The sequence below is a fragment of the Polyodon spathula genome, chromosome 24 (assembly GCF_017654505.1).
Source record: "Polyodon spathula isolate WHYD16114869_AA chromosome 24, ASM1765450v1, whole genome shotgun sequence".
Lineage (NCBI taxonomy): Eukaryota > Metazoa > Chordata > Actinopteri > Acipenseriformes > Polyodontidae > Polyodon > Polyodon spathula.
The window spans coordinates 11,383,521-11,404,787 of NC_054557.1; the positions used below are offsets into that span (position 1 = coordinate 11,383,521).

Consider the following 21,267-nt stretch of genomic DNA (forward strand, 5'->3'; position numbering starts at 1 on the left):
TACAATCAACAGATTTGACTGTGAGGAATGCAGATACTAAAGCAAGCCTTTAAAAAGGGGGTCATGAAGACAATGGTATAGAAAAGTATTACCAGATGTTGTACATCTCACCGATGGATAGAAAGCACTTAGTGAAGTGTACAACCATACACTGTACCATTCTTCAGACTAAAACATTGATCTGCACCACATAGCCAAGAATATCAATTTTACACAGTGAGGACCAGATAGCAATATTATTTCACATGCGTCTACTCTCTATAAACATATTATTCCATTCTTCCAAAATATATATATAAATAAATGTCTTGACCTTCAAAGGGGGCACAGAGAGTTTGCAAGGTGTCCCTGGGTAGTACAGAATCCCTATATGTTTCACATGGTATTTTTCTGATTCTGAATTAGGAAGGAGCCAAGATATTTTTTAAAGATTAACTCAGCGCTCCCCGTGGATTATACAGTGCTGAAATGTGTTCTGAATGATCCTGCGAATGCTTGAAATATGCGGTTTCTTCAGCTTTTCTTATTAATGTGTCACTTCAGTAAAATGACAAATAATTAAAAAAAAGCTATAGCTATAAAAATAATAAGTAAAAGCTGTACTCATCTGAACCTCAGAAAGTAAGATAAACTCCAAATCATAATGACATGAACATGATATAGTTACCCACATATTGTATTAACATCATAGCATAGAAGACAGAGACAAAGATACAGTTAAATGAGATCCATCACTAAGATCATTAAAATAGAACCCCATTACATTTGATGAGAGGACAGAGTCTCAGACTCTTCTCTTTGAATAAATTTCCAACTGGAATGGATTAACTGATCACTATCACTTATTTGTATAGTGCCGTTATTGTTCACTTTGCCTTCCGTGGCAGCCCCAGGATATTATTTTTTCACTGTTCAGCCCATACTGTAGACACTAACATAAAGTCTGACAGCCAGACAGGTATGAACAGTGCTAAAAGGTCAGGAACACAATCAAGGACAGGATATGGAGCTGAAGATAAAGTAAATCAACTTAAGAGGTGGTTCCCTAGGATTTCTTTCTTTCAGTCCCCCAGTTCAAAACGGTAGCCAATGCATGGTACAGTATAACAATCTTAAACTACAGATACCTTCCATCTACTGTCTTGAATTGAGCTCAAATCCTACAGCTGTAAATGGAAGCAGTTGGTCTCAACTGTAACATGGCAAACATGAGGTTTACATTGAGAAGCCTGTAGATAATGTTGTTTACACAGCACACCGCAAACATTCTCATTAAAAAGACTGAAAATGTAACAGTCCATTTAGCACTGCTTCAGAAGTAAAACTAATAGCAGGCAGATTGTTCTGCATTACAGTAAAACCTCACAGCGTCTGCCAAATAAATAATAATAATAATAATAATAATAATAATAATAATAATAATAATAATAATAATAATAATAATCTACAGTGTTCTGCAATCAAACTGTAATATTATCATATCATTACAAAAATAAATAAATAAAAGCTTGAATTACCACAAGATTTATTCTCTAATGTTCCTAATTTTAATAATCACTGCCAACCCATTGCTGGTTAATGCATGTTACCATGAATAAATCATGCAGCTCTACTAACTGAGTGCACAGTTCCTGTCAAAGAATGACAATTGTAACAAATCACTTCCAACTTCCACATGACTTTTTCCTACCAGCAATCCAGACACCCACATACTGTATCACTGGCACTGCGGTGTTATTTTTAAAACTACCAAGTAAAAAGAGCAGTATCCTTCAACATTGAAAACACACCGAACCCACCTCTACACACCCAGTCTAGAGCATTCGTAACTTTCCCAGGTGAAATTGAAAGATTAAAATGTGTTACAATATACTTTTAAAAGCTAAAAGAAACCAGCCAGAAGCCTCTCAAGGTTGTAATATAAGAAAGACTTCTTGTTGAAACATATGTTAAAGAATTTTCTTTTTGCATTACTAGGCCACATGGAGCATGTAGGATGGTTTCAGGTAGAGTAGCACAATATTGCGAAGGGGCGGAGAATAGTTTAAATTCCAGACTGAAGGTACCCTAGGGGTATTCATTTATTACCTAGTTCATTTCTTTCCTTTTTTTCAAGGGACAAAAGTACCAAGGGAAGCTACTACACAAACATCTGAAAATCCACTGTCGTCCTGCTCTACCCAAATAAACTTTGCTATTAGCTTAATTAGAATTAGCTTAAGGCCCATGTTATGTGTGTTATAGTTTGGATTTCCAGAGTCCTTAAAGTTGCTGTGTGGGGTGTCCATTTCTGGTCGTGGAGGGCCGATGTCCCTCCTGGTTTTTGTTCCAACTGTGCCCTAAATAATTTAATTAGAACAATAATTGGTAATACTTGATCCAATTAAGTAATTTAGAACACAGTTGGAACAAAAACCAGGAGGGACACCGGCCCTCCAGGACCAGGGTTGGAGACCCGTGCTGTAACACATGGAACATGGAATGCGCTGGAAATTTATTTTATTTATTTTATTTTTTTGCAGTACATGTAACCTCACATAGAGGGGTAAAATTCCTCCTCTCTTCAGCATTCTTACAATGCACCCCGTAAAAGCTCCTGCTTTGCTTACATCAGCTTTTGAACCTTTTAAACACATTCAGAAGACTGCAAGCCACAGTACATTATACAGAGTGCCTTAAACACACACACACAAAAAAAAAACTTTTCAAAACCTCTCTGCGAGCAACAATTACGTTCGCCAAAAAGCACACCTGGTGTGTTTGTTTATATTTTCAACACACTGGTTCATTTAGCTTTTCATTTGATTAGCAATTTGGGTAAATTTGGATGTAATATTGCATGCCTATCGAGAAATCTATTTAGATGTACAGTATAATTACACAGCAGCTAAATTGCACTGTACAGTAGAGCCTTGGAAAGAGAATTTTTTATTTATTAATTATTTCATGGGAAAGGAGAGTGTGGGGGAGGGGGTAAGTGGTGTGTGAAGTGTTGCTCTCAGAATGTAATCTAACAGAGCCAGGGTTTTAGTGACTCTCTCCAAAGGACAGAACTGCCTGGGCCAGGAGAACCATCCACGGTTTCAGGTTCAACACCCTCGTCAGGATCAGACTCACCCACCATTACTTCATCATTATATTTTTGGGTTTGATATAGTGGGTAACCTGCACTCTAACTGGGTTAAAACTCCTAGTTCCATGCTAGCAGAATTTAAAAGATCTGTGATTTATTGAAGACTGGGTTTTAGAATTTTATGATTTGGAAACACCTGCAGACCGTCAACGAAGAATAAAGGATTTTAAAGAGCTGAACCACAGGGCTGCAGAATGTTCGCGCTCACGCCCACAATGCGGGATTTGGTTGGGAGCCGAAGATGATCACCTCTCAGCATGAAGTTTTAGATTTTTACCGGCATTCGGAGGAGATTTTGGACAGTCTACCCTGCTGAACCAGATAAAGGGAATTGAAGGAAAATAAAAAACATAAAAGGACAGAATAGAAATGGAAGGAACCAACAAGAAGACAAATGGGAAATGAAAATAAATGAGCTGCAGGGGGGAACACAATGAATCAGGGGGAAGAGTGAGGGAGAAAAAGAAGAGATAAAGAAACAAGATGCAGATGGAGGAGTGATGAAGAGAAGAAGACAAGAAAGAAGAAACACAGCAGACTGGTAATGTTTCAGAAAAAGAGACAGCACAGAGTTCAACTGCAGCTTAAATTAAAAAAAAAAAAAAATAGCAAGAATGGGATTTATGTCATTTTTCCAATACTCTAGTCCAATCTCATATGTAGATAATTAAAAAAAGCAATTATTTTACAATAATGCAAATTATCGTGACAATTCTTATTAATTGCGTTAATTAAAAGAGCTGTTACTGTCACCAAAATAACTTTACAATGTAATTTGGTGACAAATGGCACGTCATATGCTCACACAGTGGGTAATGATGGATTTTTGCCATAATGTGAAAAACAATCATACGGCTAGTGGAGTTACAGTAGTCATATTTCCTGCCCAGAAACAGACACAAATGTGACCCCTAAAACCATATTAATACACACTGAAGAGCGAGGCAAGAAAGGGTCTTTTAAATGCAATCTACCTTTCTGTGTATTTTTATTCCAAACAGAGGTTTGTGTTTTGCCCATCGACATCGCTAAAAACAAGATGCCGCTGTCGAACGAGTGCTTCACTGCTAATTCACTGTAAACAAACATGTCCTGAATTCTGAAACTGAATGACAGGCTGCTTTAATTGTTGGTGAAAATGCACTGTGGTGTGTGATAGCAAACATGGCGAAGGTGACATATGACCAGCTTTATTTGCGTTAATAAATGGAATTTATTAGAGGGCAGCAGGTTATGCTTTAAATCCTCAAGCTACTGGAATGTAATAACCAGACCAGTCCTTTCAGAAACTGCATACCCAAGATAATGGCCATCCATTGACTCCCCCATTTAAAAAATAAATCAAATTCAATTTCAATACATCCCTTGTCAATTGCCACCCCCTTTCACCAATAAGTGGTCGTTGCTGCACCTACCTAAAGGGTGAGTAAGAACAAATACCTGCCAATGGCATGCAAGCAACCTAATCAACCAAAGTCTATAAAGGAATCAATAAAATAAAAACAATAACCCAATAATACTTACAGCATATTTAAAGTTACCATTAACAGCATGGCAGTGGCTTTCTTTTAAACACACCCTGCTGTGCCGGTCTAATAGACAGTTTAGAATCAGGACGTTCTAAATTCTCCACTAGTTCAGCCCAGCGTGGGTCTCGACTCATTAAACAAAATTCCTTGCTATAAAAAAACAATCCAAATCCATTACCGCTCTGGGCTTTGCATTGTATAGATATGCCAACTACTGTGTGTCCCGTGGATACTTGAGCTAGAGTAGGGATATTAGTGTTGTTCCAATTTAGTAGTACAAAACCTAACATGCTATGGTACAGCAATTCTCTCTCCGAGGGTTCATAGTATCTGGGATAGCTTTCTTGGCCACGCTCCAGATTGACACCAGACCACAGCTGTGCGAGTCAGAACTGTGAAGGGGCTCAGTGTTACTTATTTACTTCACACTATTTTACACAGCGCCTTATGGGAAAGACAGAAGTCAACTGAAGTCAGTCGCTTTTCAGATCGTATATACATCAGTAATTTTAATAGCACAGTTTTTTTTTTTTCCAAATCACACGCAAACTTAATGTTTGCCTTTTTTCCTAGGCTTTCTTAACCATTTTATGAGCCTCAAAAAACATAAAAGAGATATTGTATTAGAAGAACATGACATTTAAAGAATATCCCAGCAGGGAAATGGGTGAAGCTGCCAGAGCTGTTGTCGAGGGCCATCTTATTGTCTAACATCTTGAGTTTGGGGTTGACCTTTGACCTTTCTTTGTTACCAGCTGGTACTCTGCTGTGCTTTTTGATCTTAGACATGGCCAAGCATCCTGACGCAAGTTAACATGAAGGCATAATGACTTCGATAGCAAGCTGGGTTAAAAGCACTACCCTTTCATTCCCCAAGGCCTGGGCTGGAATGGAACTCTCTTATGTGGACAGTATCACACAAATCATCCCTATTACAGCACTGGGCAACATTGTAGGCAGTCTAAATAATGGGAGTCATGAGGCTTGGTGGTCTAGTGGATAAAGAAAGGGGCTTGTTATCAGGAGGTTCCAGATTCAATCCCAGCCACAGACGCGCTGTTTGTGACCCTGAGCAAGTCACTTAACCTCCTTGTGGGCTGTCCTTTGGAAGAGATGGAAAACTGAGGTCCTATTGTAAGTGACTCTGCAGCAGCAGTTGAGAAGCATAGTTCACCCCCAAAGTCTCTGCAAGTCGCTTTGGATAACAAAATCTGCTAAATAATAAATAATAATAATAATAATAATAATAATAATAATAATAAATGGGCATAGAGACTGAACAAGGTCCTTCCAAGAGAAGACTAGGGGAATCCTACCCAGATCAGTGAATAAATAAAGAGAGCTATCAATCCAGCACTTTCATGGGCATCAACCATCTTATCCTAGCAATCCATGTAATGTCTCGTGATACAATGAATGAATTCTTTAATCACAGTTTATACCCTGGTCTGACTAATGGACAAGGGAACTGACAGTGCACAGTTATGTGGTCTTGAACTCGTCAATCTGATTCACAGGAGAGGGCCAAAACAACACTCTGAAAACCTACTATTCATTCAAGCACGCTACAATTAATAAGACCAATAGCCGCTGCTTATTAAAAGTCCTAGCCCTGGCTGGTTCTTACAGAGAAGAGTAAGGGTTTCTGTTATAAACATGGATGACCCAGTGAAGTTTTCAGCCCCCAAGAGCACCAGACTGAGCAAACGCTGTGCTTCGGTTTCTGTTTCTCATAGTACCGATAAATTACTAATTTAACATTTAAATCCAAACCCTCTGGCTTACATTAAATAATCCTGGCTCCAAAACCACACAAAGGAAAGTATAAATTCACTTACAGCAACACTCGCTAATCTTATTTTTAAAATGATTTACAGTATTTTCAAAATGAGAGAAAGATGAATGAATTTATGATACAACTGTAGCCCAGAGGTAATTTTTAAATGTATAAACAGTAGACACTTTCCCTGTAGAACACGGTACCAGACAAACGTTTTCTTGAGCTTCAACCCCCACCTAATCAACCCCACTATGAGGTCACTGGGTTGCATGTGGGTTGGCAGGTCCGAGTATAACCGCCACGGTTCTAGTGTTGAAGTAGTCCATAAAAGTACAGTGTGTGTGTGGGTCTCTTGACTGCTGAAACCTCGTGAGCCACAAGCACGATTCCTGCTTGGGTTTACATGGGCTTTACAGCTATCTTTATCCTGCCCTTAAAGTCCTGCTGCCTTTTGCTGTTTAGATTTTCAATTTTCAAGTGCATGTAAACCAAGCCATTTACTGAGGCTTAGCTCGTAGGCCATGCTGAAGATCCCCTTGTCCTGCACGTTCTGCTTGAGCAGAACTATTAAAATCTGCACAACTGCCGGTTCTCAGCTTCTATCTAGATATCTAGTTACCTGATACCTTTATTGCTGTCTGCATGATGTTTCTAGCCACCATCACAGTTTTCTTAATCAATTAGGCTTTGCAAGATACTACTTGGCACCGGTCCTAAAACCACAAATCACACATTTATAATAGCCCACATGTAAGTGTTTTTTTTTTTTTTTTTTCTGGCTGATGTTGTACTTATGCACAGTGTGTAAAGACAGTACTTCCAGACCAAATTTATAACATGCATTATTAGACAGTTCAAATGGCTCAGTGGTACAGCATGTTCCATTTTACGTAGCCAGCTTTAAATAAATAAATTTAAAAAAAGATCAATATATACCTGCTGAAAACAAACAGGACTGCAGGGTCAGTGGTCCCAGGACAGTCTGCACGCTGCATCAATTAATCAGCACTTTCTAACACTGGCTGAAAATCTTTTGAGTAACTGCTCAGCAGAGCTCTGTTTATGCCAATACAACTCAACTTGACCCCAGAGTGGAACACCTGCAGCATTCCAGCTCTGAGCTTTTACCAGTCCTACAAAAAGAATGGCACACTGGGACCCTGAAGACATACACTTACTCAGGATCCTACATCCAAAATGAGTCAGGTGGTGTTTAAAATGTAAAGGAAAAGACTCATGTAAGGGACAAAGATTCACTTAGAATGTAAAAAATGTTAATATGATTTGATTTTAAATTTTAAAATTTAACTACATGAATTATGCAATGCATTTGATTTGAATGTGTTTTTTTTTTCTAATTCTGCCACACATTAAGTAGATTTCTACATCACAAAAGTAAATATATACGTAACCTAAGTAAATGTATAGCTTATTCCTAGTTCTGAAACTTTACTATTTCTTTAAAACACAAACCCGCGTTACAATGTATCAGATCAAAGCTGCCATAGTGAAAATACCAAGGTCTGCGCTGCCAACACGGACCAAAACTGGAAATAAGAACGCATGTACTACTAGCAGCGCATCGGAGAGAAGAAAGCTGGCAAGTGGGCAACAGTGGTATAGCAGTAAGGTCATTTGTATTGTCCGTCATACAATAGCACATGTTTGATTAACTGCTTTCCAAAAGCATTTTTGGTTGCCAAGTTAGGTGGGTAACTGAGAAGACTTAAAAAAAACCTACCCCGGTGTACTGTGTAAAGGAGAACAGGTAGGGAGACAATAACGCCGTCGCGGCTAACAAACCATATACCATATTTCACAGGTCTACAAGTCATACTGAAAAATCCTCGAGTGCACTGACAATAACACTTTAGTATTTTATGCATTTGGTGCATATACTGCCTGTGTGTACAAATACAATGCATCGAACTGTACAGCGCCGTCAGAATTCTGTTGTTGAACTACATATTCTTAGTCTAATTTTTCATAGTTGCATATTTAAATCGAACTACTCAATTTTTCTTTAACTGTGCCATATATATATATATATATATATATATATATATATATATATATATATATATATATATATACACACACACACCTATTGGTGATGATAATGCATTACAAGCTGTGTTATGTTACCGCACAATGTATTTGTTCTGTATGGTGTAAAAGATTGATTAAGTGCATTAAAAATGACTTACCGAGAATCCAGCCCAGAACGGGCAAGAATGCCGGACCCTGGGTGAGGTGGTTAAAGCCAACGCGGCGAAACTGACAGCCAGGATAAGACTCCCAAGAACCATCTGTGAAACCCCGAGCGAAAGCATGATACGAGTCCGGGTCCGAAATTCCCTCAACCTGGACAGGCTGCGCGACAGGGAAGCGGGGCTTAGGGACTGACCCCTGGGCATTGCGCTTAGTGGCATTGTTGCTCCGAGGTGAAACCAAGAAATTCAAATGAAATAACAGAAAAGCAGCATCCAAAACTGCACAGGGTAACCGTCAGTGTGTGCTGCTATACACAACTCTCAGTAGGGGGGGTGACAGTTAAAATTAACCCCGCAAATAGCATTTACCAAAATGAAAATGTTTGACAGAACGCAACTTCAAAAGAAACCCCATAAGATATGATGAAACTCCAACACGCAGGGTTCTGCAACTGGGAACAGAGCGGGTAAACAAACAAAACTACTGCAAAGAGAAAAGGCAATACCTTAAAAAGCGTTTGCAAATTCCACTGCCAGCCTACCCGCGACATAAATCACTAAATATTTCACTTAAAAAAATGGTTCTTCATCAATTTAGGCAACTAAATGCGTCCAGTTGTTTTGCAGAGAAGAGAAAAAGGAGAAAACAGCTCCTTTCAATTGCTCACATCGTCCACCGCGCTTGTTCTAGTGTTAATGGACGCAATTTACAAAGTCTCGTGTGGGCTACCGCAGCTTGCAAGAGCTACAAACGCAGTTTGAAGAAAAAGATAAATACAAAGAAAAGGTAAAATGCCTTTGCAATTAGAAAAAAAAAAAAAATGACGCGTCTCGTCCTACCCTTTTGCCGCAGCTGTCACAGATGTGGCTCTCGACCCCAGTATTACTACAAAACACACCGAGTCCCTCTGCACACGCTCGACGAAACTCACAGGCTGTCAGTGTTTACGGTGCGGCAGAGGGAGGGATTGTCTGACTGGGAAAGGCAGGCGTGGAGCCTGAAGGAGGGAAGTAGCGCAGCTAATATACCATAGGGTGAGCTGTGTGAATACAGGGAGGTGCGGAGAAAAGCAAACGATAGTACTACTGGTGATGATTTCAATCAGACGCTATGCTGTATGGCAAAAACGACTTTTCATATTTTGAAAGCAGAGGTCAGTCTAAAATATAGTCCTTCCAGCCAGCTCGAGCTACTGAAAATTATCATTGTAGAATGTTTTCTAAAGGAGGGCTACTCATAAGAGACCAAATTATGAAAATTATGGAAATACAGTACATGCAAAGCTGTGCCCTTTCTGTCACTGAATAGACAATCGTACCATGTTCAACGTTATTGTCAATTTGTACAGTAGACAGACTACTGTTAATTATGTTGCAATTCTAGAGCTGCAAGCTCTTTTCTTGAACGATGGGAAATAAACACAAGGCATATGTATCCAACTACAGCACAAAATGCAACTGAAAACCGAGCTACTTGAATGCCATTTCAATTTGAAGGTAGAAAATATACTTGTTTACATTGGAGAATAGTTGACAGTTGAAGAGCAATTTCAGTATGTAGTATCAAAGCATATTACATTCTCTTGAAGTACAGGAGTGGTTTCTACCATCTGCTGAAACATGATTGCTTGGGGTGCACCCATGCATTACATGCCTTTATGTTATTGGACTCCTGCTGCCAATACACGTAACCGCAACAGAGAACTGAAAAACATTACATTTGTAATAATGCAGCAGGAGATATATTTGACTGCATGTAAATACTACATTACTGTTTTATATTTGTGTATTCATAATTAGGCCTCAAAAGTTTGTAATTTTTTATGAGTAGAATTGTGCATTAACAAATAAATGCTGCATGAAATGTTTAAGCATCCATGATAAATAAATGGTGCTTATGGGTTCACAAATCCTCCAGCTGTACACTTTCAATAACTCTGAAACTGTCATATTTGCAGGGTTATGTAACTAGGACCTAATTTTTGGCTGCTTTGATCTTGACTATGTGCCTTTTTGGTTTTGGAGATATTATTTTCAAATTTGTTACACAGCTCTGTACTTTCAACATCATTTTAGACACATACATATAAAATTATTTAAAGAACCCAGGATAAACATACTGGTGACCTTGACCTCTGACCTACTGTTATGTGCATTAGTGTTCTAGTGTAGGCAACACCTTTCCGATAATACACTCTGAACGGTAAACAGTTCATTATTTATATAACTCATTATTTTAACTGAAAATGGTAATGCTGTGCTTTTGTGAAGCTTTGAATACACATTTAATGGATCCCCAGTTGCCAACCCACCATTTAGTGGTAAAACCACACAAAACATGATCTTTAATGGAAAGAGATGTCATGAAAATGAGCATATCAAAAGAGAGACAGTACTGGCTATAGGCAACTTTAATGCAAACAAAACTTGTTAATTACACTTCTTATTAACCTAAAAATACAGTGAAATGTTACTCTTTACATACTAGCCAGTCATGTTGTAATAATACTAATACGGTGCTTTTAACTTTGTTTAAAAAAAAAAAAAAATAGAATCAATATCCACTATTTTAATTAGTGTCAGTATTTCAAAATAAAAATGGGATCCCAGCACCCATAATTATGTGTATAACCTTTTTACCAATATCAACTACCGTATTATATGAGACATGCCAGAATGTTAGCACTTGCAGTTTAATGTGACCCGTCAGAGATGATGCAAGACATCTGACCTTTCTTACAATGCTATATGATGTATTCTAAACAGACTCTTGTACTGGACTGAAAATATACAGACAACATTAAGAATAATGAGATAAAAAATAAATGACAGATTGGCTAAATAAAATGATACATGACCTGACCTAGCAGAAGTGCACAAGCAACATTCAAGCCATTCGTGAATAGAAAAAGTCAATTTCTCACCCCACAGGTCATACGACAATGCAATCATTAATCTTCCACTTCAAGATTATCTGTGTGTAAAACATCATGCTCTTCCATGATTTATGAAAATCTTTGATGTGTTTTTTGTATTGCGCTCCGACTTAATATTTAATATTAAATGATTAATATCGAGCAATGTTTTTTTTTTTCTTTTTTTTTGCAATTTAAAAAACAAAAAACAATTCAATTCAATGTTTCTTTTTTTACTTAGTGTCTTATGTTAACCAATAAAATAGTAAACAGTTATTCTAACGTTTATCTGTACTTGTGGTAATGTGCACAGAATGTTTGAATTAACAGACAGTATTACTCTGTAAAACTGAACTTGTGTGTAGATCACCAATTGGAAAACTATTATAAAAAAACTAAGCTGAAACATTTCACTGCTTAACTTGTAAGATTTCCCTTGGAATCAACGATTGTGTTGATGTATGCTTTGTATTTTAATAAAATATGATAAAATAAACAGTTTGAAAAATTAAAACATTAGTGCTGAAGAGGACATGCTACACAAAACAGAATACTTCAGGGAAAAAAAAAACTGCTCCCTCTGCAGGATTAAATGTTGCTGACATTATTTACATGGAGACAGCAGTACTTTGAGAAAATCCAAGAGAAACATTAAGTTATCTTGAAGTCGATCAGAACATGGACTTTCTGTGTAAAGAGGCCCCTCTATTAGAACAGCTTGTAAAATTTAAAATGCATACATGGAAAAACCTGGAAAGACTTCGGAAATACTGCAGTTAAAACAAAAACAGTGTGTGTGTGTGTGTGTGTGTATGTATGTATATCTATATCTATCTATATATCTCTCTCTCTATATATATCTATATCTATATATCTATATATGTGTGTGCACAACTTGATCAACAGAATACAGCTGTGCACCAAATGTAAAAATCCCTAGTTTGTGTCAGATGCCAATGTCAAGGTCAGCGGCATATTGAGCATCCATCCATCCATCTATATGTAATCCTGCAAGTATGAAGTCAGAACTTCAGCAGCTTTGTAAAATTATTGCCACAAATTAGTACATTTTTAATGGATGATTTGGATGATTGTCAACATGCATTTCTTGACCCACATCATAGAATGCAGTTGTATGTCAAAGTCCAGCATCTAGTAAATCACATGCCCACAACTGAACATCCAGTTTAGGTCACATGCCCAGACAGTGAACATCAGAAGTCAGTCACAAACAGTGTATGAGATCGAGCTGTTGAAGACGCAGCAGTGGCGTTACAATCTCCCCTCAAATGGATACTTCATAAGAAAAATTACACAATCCCCATTGGCGTGTCCAAGTAAGGCTTTTATTAAAACAAAAGTGCACGGTCAATGCCTTAAATCAGCTCTTCTTCAGGACATAAAATTTGCAACTGGAGTCTGTGTTACACATTTCTACGTAGGACTTGAGTGTTCCAAGTTCATTTTAGATCACTCAAAAAAGCATTATTGCAAATTGCATTTAATGAAGTCTTTAAAAGGACCATGCTTGACACATTACTGCAGTTTCTTTGAAGGGATGGGGCCACACATTTAATTATACTTCAGTCAAAACATGGGGGGTACGCATGCAGAACCTCATAGACTATACTATAAAGAATCTGATTTATATAGCTTAAAATGTACCACTTTAAAAGAGTTTGTACAGTTCTGGATAATCATAAAAGATTTCTCAGAGAAGACCAAAGTATGTATAAATGTTCTACAGTCTCATTCATTATATTTTTCACAGCTGCACGGTTTGAATTATTGGTATGTGTAAATATATGTGAACTTATTTTATCGTTAAAGAAATGCACCGATATATTTATGCAACATATTGAAATCGGTACTGGTGTATTTCACAAATATTGTAAAACAGTATTTTTTTTGTAACTGTTGTAACAAAAAACATTCAAAATACTGTAAAGAATATACAAGTATTTACAAAAACAAAAAGGATAAAAAAGTGACAACAAAAAATTACTTTAAAAATGTTTTATTAATTAATTCAGTGGTATATTTAGAAATGTGTTGTAAAGAAAAAGAAAAAAAAAATCAACCACACGTGAAGAACAGCTAATATCTGATAAAAGCAGTGTTATAACATCTAAAGAAAATAGTACTGCTGTGCCATAATAAACTGTCTATTAGTACAAAAATACATTTTAGGGCACACAGTACAGCATCCAGTATCACAAATAAATGAAGGGAACACTTTTTCAAAGCATACCCTTTGAAATTCATTTAAATTCATTTTTAAATTCATTTAAACCAAGCTCTTTTTTTGTAGATAAACATAAAAAGTTCCTGTGACTTAAAAATGTAGTGTAAATACTGGTAGAAAAGTTGGTTTGATTAAGGTTACAAGGGTGCCTCAAGGGTATACCAGAATACAAAGATAGCCTTTTTTAGAAACTTTTTCAGTTTTGTTTTATACAAAATAACAAAAAAAAAAAAAGAGACATACAAAAGTTAATTTACAAACCAAGCACCAAGGCGATATGCTAGCAGTATGTACAGCCACACTTTCTGCATCTGGAAGTTCCAAAAGCATAGCAGAAAAAAAAGCGTATCTTTCTCAACCTTTACTTTTCTTGTGTCTCAGCCAAGTGTGTTTTATACAATGGAAAAAAAAAAAAAGAATTACACATTTTCATAATTTATCATTAACATAAATTCAAAAACAAAAATGCAAAAGGTTTCTAAGTCATGAAAACCTTCAAAATGAAAGTGAAAAAATAAAGGGTAAGGCATCCCTCCTTGTTAATAGAATAACGGTGGTGAATGTACAAGGTTGAGCAGGTACCACAACCAGTCATAGCACACGCATAGTCCCTTTAAAATGGGACAGTTCCAATGCTAATCAAAATGCAGTGCACTTACCTACAGTAAAATAAGGAAAACTGATTAAAGCTAAGTATCTGAAAGACCCGTCACACGTCAATTTCATCTAACTGTTTTTAAGACGTTTGCCAACACCCTTAATGGCAGAGCACACCACAATCTGATAAGGATAACCATTAAAACTGCTGTCACTGCAGTTTTAAATAGTCATCATCTCTCATTCAATACCTTTCTAACCCATGCAAATCCTCACAAAGTAGTAAGACTGAGAAACCTGGCTTAAAACAGGATTAGAAGTATGTGGCACTAGGCATGCATTCGAACAAGGGTTCAAGAGACTAGTTCTTTGTGAGCTTTTAAGGACCAAAATGAACAGCACTTAAGAGAACCTGAACATTGTTGGTTTTTTTTGTGTAACTTCAGTAACCAAATCTTTGAGAGCATGATTAATACTTAATTAAAGTGGTCCAGTCCCTGAAAAAGGACATAATCCCAGTTTTCACATTCATCAACAGACCAGCTGCTTCCCGCTTCAAAAGTGATCGATGAGAACGGAGACACAGTTTGCTCCGACAAGATAGTTAGGATCCCCAGAAAGGGATTTGTTCTGCCAGTTCTTAGGATCACCTGGGGGAGGAAAGAGAAGACATGGTAATAGCAAAAAATAATGAAACCTCTCTCCTTTACTTTAACTTTTAAAAGTTATAATATACTGTTGGACTGGTACAACATATATTAACATACTGCAGCATAGGCAGGTTCTAAAACACATAGCTATCTACTTCTGATGGCTATGGTACCAAGACATCAGGAATTACTGCAGTCGCTGACAACGACTATTCCAGAAGAAGTTTGTTTTCAATACGAAAAAAAAAAATGCAATGTGACATTTTATTTATTAATAATCTGCAGAATTCAAATATACAATATACTTTATTAAAATGTTGTGGACCACAACTTAAAAGCTAGAATCATTTGATCTCCAGATGAAACTCCTTGATACTTTGCTAAAAATGTATATTACTAGTTTAATGCATTCTTTACTTTTAAATGTATTACATTTTATCCACTTTTTGTTGGCTTGATAGCACTATGAAAATAAATACCATTCATGATGGAGCCTAAAGCTCAGACTGTAAATAAAATGTTAGAACTGTTGTTTAAAAAAGTGAAATGCTGGAGTAAATGAGAAACAAAGTCATGCAGTTAGTCCATTTAGAGGCTTCTGAAGTAAGAGCTGTAATTAACAGAGCAAGATACTACAAAGCAACAGCAGAAAATACCTTCAGAAAGAGCAACTCAGGCTAAATTAAATTTCTAGCATTACGTGATTGTGCGTTAAGAGTATTAAACTGCAGCCAAGCAGTGACAGCGAAAAGTAAATGAGAATACAGTCTAATTAATCAACTTTAGTCAATTTCAAGGCTGATTAATTAGAAGCCAATCTACGCAAAGGCATACTTAACATTAAATTAAGATACTCGGCAAAGAAACAAACCAAGTTAATTCAAAGTTGTCTGTTTTAGTTCAACCATGCCAATCGAAACTCAATATACAGTACACTCTCATGATGTTTAGAATACAGGCATTAAAACATGTAGTCAGTTTGCTTTTGTGCATCTACCATGCCTTTGCATAGTATAGCCATTCAAGAACTGCATGCAGTACTGTATGTGCAGATACAAATTCATTTGCTCTACTTTTTGCAGTTTTAAAAGAAACCAATGTTTTAACAGCAAAAATATTAAGCTATGTTAAATGCCATTGTTTTTCTTTATAATTACTTTTATAAAGCAAGTAACAGATAATACCAAGCATGTACTGCTCTGCTTTTTGAAAATAACAGTAAAAGGCAAAAATTTGATCTGGGAACCATGAAATGGAATTCGATTTTACAGTGACCCACAACCAGGTTAAATTTGCAATTCTCAAGCAGGTACCCAAAGACCCCAAAAAGGACAGAAAGGACAGCATACCCGACGAGTCGTCGGAGGATTTTAGAGCAAAAGACCAACCACCAGGGGTCATAGACGCACAGTGAGGTAAGCGCAGCTCCACAGGCTTCAGGAACTTCAGTCCATGAGGTCCACACATCACCAGCGGGCTGAGCAGCGTCTCTCCTAGAAATAAAACATTGTCAAATTTAGAACCAAGAAAAAAACCAAAATGACAGGGAAACAACTTCAGATATTGTTCAATTTTAGCCAAAACGTGCAGTCCCCATATACAAATAGAATGAAGTGTGAGTACTCCTGACCTTTCTCTTTGTCCAAGGGGGGTAGGATGCTGTTATCCCTGCATACTTTAAAGTAGATCTCCTGTTCCACTCCCTCAGGAATGGCTCCTTGTGGGATGATGATACTGACACCTGTTTCAATGGAACTCAGGACTCCACCATTGCTGTTAAAGATTCCTCGTGCCGTTGCCACTACAGTGTGACCTTCATCTTCATCATCGTCCAGCGCACCAGGACTAAAAGAGAAGAACATATCTTAATATCAGGGGACATCAACAAGAGGCGATTCTCTGCAACACACACTTACTGATGCACAATTGCTGAAGGTGAGCATTGCAAGACGATAATTTCTGCAAATAGTGTGCTACGTAATAAATATTTTTAATCAACGAGACCAGAATTTTTTTTTTTAGTTCTCTAAAGTCAGTGCTCGAAATTCATTTCAATGTCTAATGCTCTCCATCTGAGCCATCTTGTGTAGTTTTAAGAAGCCATGTTGTTTACCTATGTAACGGCAATATGCTATTCATTGTTTTAATTAAGTATATTTTGTTGACACACTGCTGGAAATAAGTACTCCCATGTAAACACTAGATCATTCAGTGGGTCATTTCCCCCCTTTATTAATTAAATATTCTCTCCACAGTGACTAAATGGTTTCCATTAAGAAAAAGGAGAAGCAAGACCAATCGACATTCTGAAGTGTTTCACACAGGAAAAATAAAAATCTTCCGATGTCTCATTATACTTTCAAGTGTTGTGACTCACAGAATGAAATTTCAAAGAAAACTCAGTACATTTAATTAAATTTCCAGTCACTTATTTAATTGCACACCATTGTTATTACATTAAAGCCTTGATAATAAAGCTTAAGGTTTAAAATATATATATATATATATATATATATATATATATATATATATATATATATATATATATATATACAGATATATATCATACGTAAATACACATCACCTGTGTCCTTAAGAAATAACACACTGAAATCTCTTTTTCCCCCCTTTTTCAATTGAAGGTATTTGTGTAAACAGGAGTCACTTTTCTACTGTTCTTACCTTACAGGGATAGCCTTGGGCACAGCTTTGACATTGTTCTGTTGATATTTGGGCCGGTTTTCTGCCGTTCTGGAAAAGGTATCCATTCCACTGTCAAACTCAGCAGGCTGTGGGAAACTCTGTGGTTTCACTGGAGGCTGAGGTGGAGTGCTCTGTGGCTTGGCCTGGAGTTCAGGTTTTTGCTGCGTATCATTGGGCAAAAGATTGTGATTGAATTTGGGGCTCTCGAATTTTCTCTCAAACGGCCTCGCTGAGCTGGTGTACGGTTTTGGGGTGAATCGATTGTAGCTGGAGGTGACTGGTTTAGGAGGCTGGTCAGTTCCGTTAACTGGGGCTTTTTCAGGGAAGCTTTTCTGTTGAAGGTAGCTGGACTGCACAGTGTCCTCTCGGTTGTTAGGCTTTACTGTGATCGATTTAGTCTGCGGAGTGGGTGGTTCAGATTTGGACTTGGGGGAAATGTGCACATCCAATGGCAGTGAGCTGACTGCAGTTAAAATAAACAAGAAAATGTTAAGGGCTTGAAGAAAAAAAAAGCATTTTATGAAATCCTGATTATATAGCTCTTTAATATTATACAGTGTACAAAAAGTATTGAAATAATTAAATGGAACACATACTAGATATTACTTTTACCTTTGACTATGCAGGACAGGAACTGAATATGTGTGTGTGTGTGTCGTGGGGTTTAAATTGACACAGGAACAGCTTTGGGACTATGGAAATATATTTCAAAGTACATTCACATGATATGTGATTAAATGCGATGTGAAAAGAAATCAAACTAAAATCTGGTGTTCACATGCCAAACTAGAACAGCTCTTGGTCATACAATTGTCTCTGCATTGCTACACTTTTGAGATGTAGCCCACTGGGCCATACAGCACATTATGTAAAAGGTTATGGGGCATTATCTTCATATCGCAGATCTACATACAAAAATAGATGTATTAAATTTGAAAATGTTTCCAAATGACAGTCTTGCAATCCAGACAGTAGCTGTAGAACATGCAGCTACAGCGCATGCTGACTGCTCAAGGACATGCCTACCTTCAGACAGCGGGGGTTTGGGGAGTACAGGTGGAGGTACAGATGGGTTTGACAGAGGCTGTGAAGGCAGTCCATACTGGGACAGAGGAGGAGTAACCTGAGGCACAGGCTCATATCTCTTTTCTACAACACTGATTTTATCCACAGGCTCCAGTTCTGCTGGTTTACCCCTGTTAGTGTTAAGAAATATTTTAGATTGTATCAACATTAAAAAAAAAGATTTATTCATTAACATATAAATACAATGTACAAACAGATCCATAGCCTAAACTCCTATGAAGAACACACAAGTTTAACACATGCTCACCACTTACTTCCCACTGGTTGAAAGACCAATACAGATTCAGGAGTGAATAAAAAATCAAATATGAAGAAAATACATTTGTAAAAAAAAAAAAGTTTCAGGTATAGGATGTTTTCATATTAGTCAAATTAAGTCATATTTTGAGTTTTATTTTTTAAAAAGTGCCAATCATGCCTGTATACAAAATAATACTGTAATACAATTCAGTTGTTTCATTTTATCAATTAAATTCACATTTTGAAACATCCTGTAACAACTGAAGCAATCTCTACCATGATAATGTAATATAAAATAGAAAAAAACACACAAAAAGGGTCAAATATGCACCAATCAATCCAATTCTAAAAGCAATAACCTATCATGCAATCTGGAACAGAAAAATATCAGTGCTACTCTATGTCAATCAGTTTTGTTGTGTTACAATTACTGCTTGGACTACTCTAAATAACTACAAAGTAGATAGTTACATCCAAAAAGTAGGGATGTAGTGAAATAACTTGTAGTGAACAGTTTCATATATTGCAGTGGAACTGAAACTACTGTTTTGTCAATGGCCATTATTCATTTGTTTGATAGAATATTTGGGAAATGTTTCAAATGTTTTAGAGTGCATATATCGCTTAATGAACATTGTGATGACAGCTTGAACTAGTCTCACATTGAAAGCAGTGATTCTTCCCACTTCTGATTCCTTTTCAGGTAGTCACAGCTAGTGTAAGAGCCAAGAAATCTAAGTGATGGCAAAGCAAATGTAGCAAAAGAAAAACAAAATGGAAGAATGATCATTTAACTTTTGCAGGTAAAGAAATGAACAGAAAGGTTAGGAAAAGAAATGTATAAAATGAAATGATCTGCATTTTATTTGCACACAGATTTACACACCAATATTGATTGATTCTTGAAATAAAAGAAAGTTTCTCAGACTTAAATGGAAAACATGTCTCGTTCATTCTAGGAAAGCATTTTATGATCTGCTGTAAGGAGCTCAGCAATGTCTTGAGGTCATTCACTAGCTTAGTAACGGGAATAGATCCTGGGGTTTATTTTTTTCTGTAAAGCTTTAGTCTGAACTTCTTCCTAACATTTTTCACATGCCCATAAAATATCATAAACACAAACTGAAATGCATGCTGCATGTCTATGAGTTTCAAAACTATGTCCTATAAAACTGATTTGACCTCTGTCATAGAACACTCATTAGTACTCAAATGCCACATGATAATATTTAAACCCTGTCTGCTGACATAATGGACTCTCAGGGATGGTGATAACTTGAAGACGGTTTCATGCGTGACCAACAGCACATTATAAAAGAGGGAGGTGACCTTCATGTAGCACATCCCTGAGGACTCCAGCAACCTTCCTAGCATTTTTATAGGTATGCAGACAAGAAAGAGGATGTAGCCGTCTCCATTCCCATACATTTTTAAAAATGAAACCACAAAAAAGGTTGTTTTTTTTTTTTTTTTTGTTTGAAGGATGATGTACAACCGAACTTGTTTAGAAATAGTCTACTAAAATATGACTATTAAAGCCTGATCATATCTCTGGAGGACTGACAAATGCACATATCCTTCTCTACTGACAGTTACAGTTTAAAATATACCAGCCAAGGTCAGACATTCCATTAGATGTCCTATACAATGCAGTAAACAGTTCAGAGAAAAAGGTGACGTGCCAAAGGCCTGAGGAGTTATAACATCAGGAATGCAAAATAAGCCTCACATTATACATGCTTAAAATGATGAATCAAAATCTTCACAGAAATTAACTTACATTCATTTTAAAAATACAAATGACACTATTAAAATGCTATATGATATTAGAAATTGGCAGGGATGGGGTTAAATTCCCCTACCTGCTTGGTTCATTGTGTTCAGGTGGCTGGGGTTGATTAGATGATTAGTTTAATTACCAATCAATCAGGGCCCAGCCACCTGACATAAAAGGAGGCCTCTGCTTCTCATCTGGGAGGAGGGAGCTGAGGAAGCAGGTTTTTTTTTTGATTGTTTGGAAAGTTTGAATCCAGTGAAGGCATTGCCCAGCCTGGAAATTGTTATTTTTGTAAGTTTTGCTTTTTGTCTTTCTTTTTGTGTTTAAATCGCTTTGTTCTGGCCCTTGTACCCTTTCATTTGTGTTTGTTTATAATAAAATAGTTATTTTTCTGAACTA

At 36.9% G+C, this 21,267-nt stretch overlaps 2 protein-coding genes across 8 annotated transcripts in view; both read right to left on the reverse strand.

Annotated features, from left to right (window-relative positions):
- Nucleotides 1-9,576, reverse strand: part of fam189a1 (family with sequence similarity 189 member A1) — an 85,217-nt gene extending 75,641 nt beyond the window's left edge. The window contains exon 1 of the mRNA XM_041226848.1: nucleotides 8,650-9,576. Within this exon, the coding sequence (XP_041082782.1) occupies nucleotides 8,650-8,874 (225 nt within the window). The 5' untranslated portion in view covers nucleotides 8,875-9,576. The remainder of the gene's footprint in view (nucleotides 1-8,649) is intronic.
- A 4,009-nt stretch (nucleotides 9,577-13,585) lies between these two features.
- The window catches only part of LOC121299175 (tight junction protein ZO-1-like), a 48,178-nt gene continuing 40,496 nt past the window's right edge, over nucleotides 13,586-21,267 (reverse strand). For 5 of the 7 annotated variants that reach the window (XM_041226777.1, XM_041226779.1, XM_041226778.1 and 2 more), the window contains exons 24-28: nucleotides 18,792-18,961; nucleotides 17,745-18,228; nucleotides 16,693-16,907; nucleotides 16,412-16,555; nucleotides 13,586-15,062 (exon numbers count right to left, since the gene is read on the reverse strand). In XM_041226777.1, coding sequence (XP_041082711.1) covers nucleotides 14,968-15,062; nucleotides 16,412-16,555; nucleotides 16,693-16,907; nucleotides 17,745-18,228; nucleotides 18,792-18,961 — 1,108 coding nt within the window. In that variant the 3' untranslated portion in view covers nucleotides 13,586-14,967. The remainder of the gene's footprint in view (nucleotides 15,063-16,411; nucleotides 16,556-16,692; nucleotides 16,908-17,744; nucleotides 18,229-18,791; nucleotides 18,962-21,267) is intronic. The other 2 variants (XM_041226781.1, XM_041226780.1) reach the window with 1 other exon arrangement.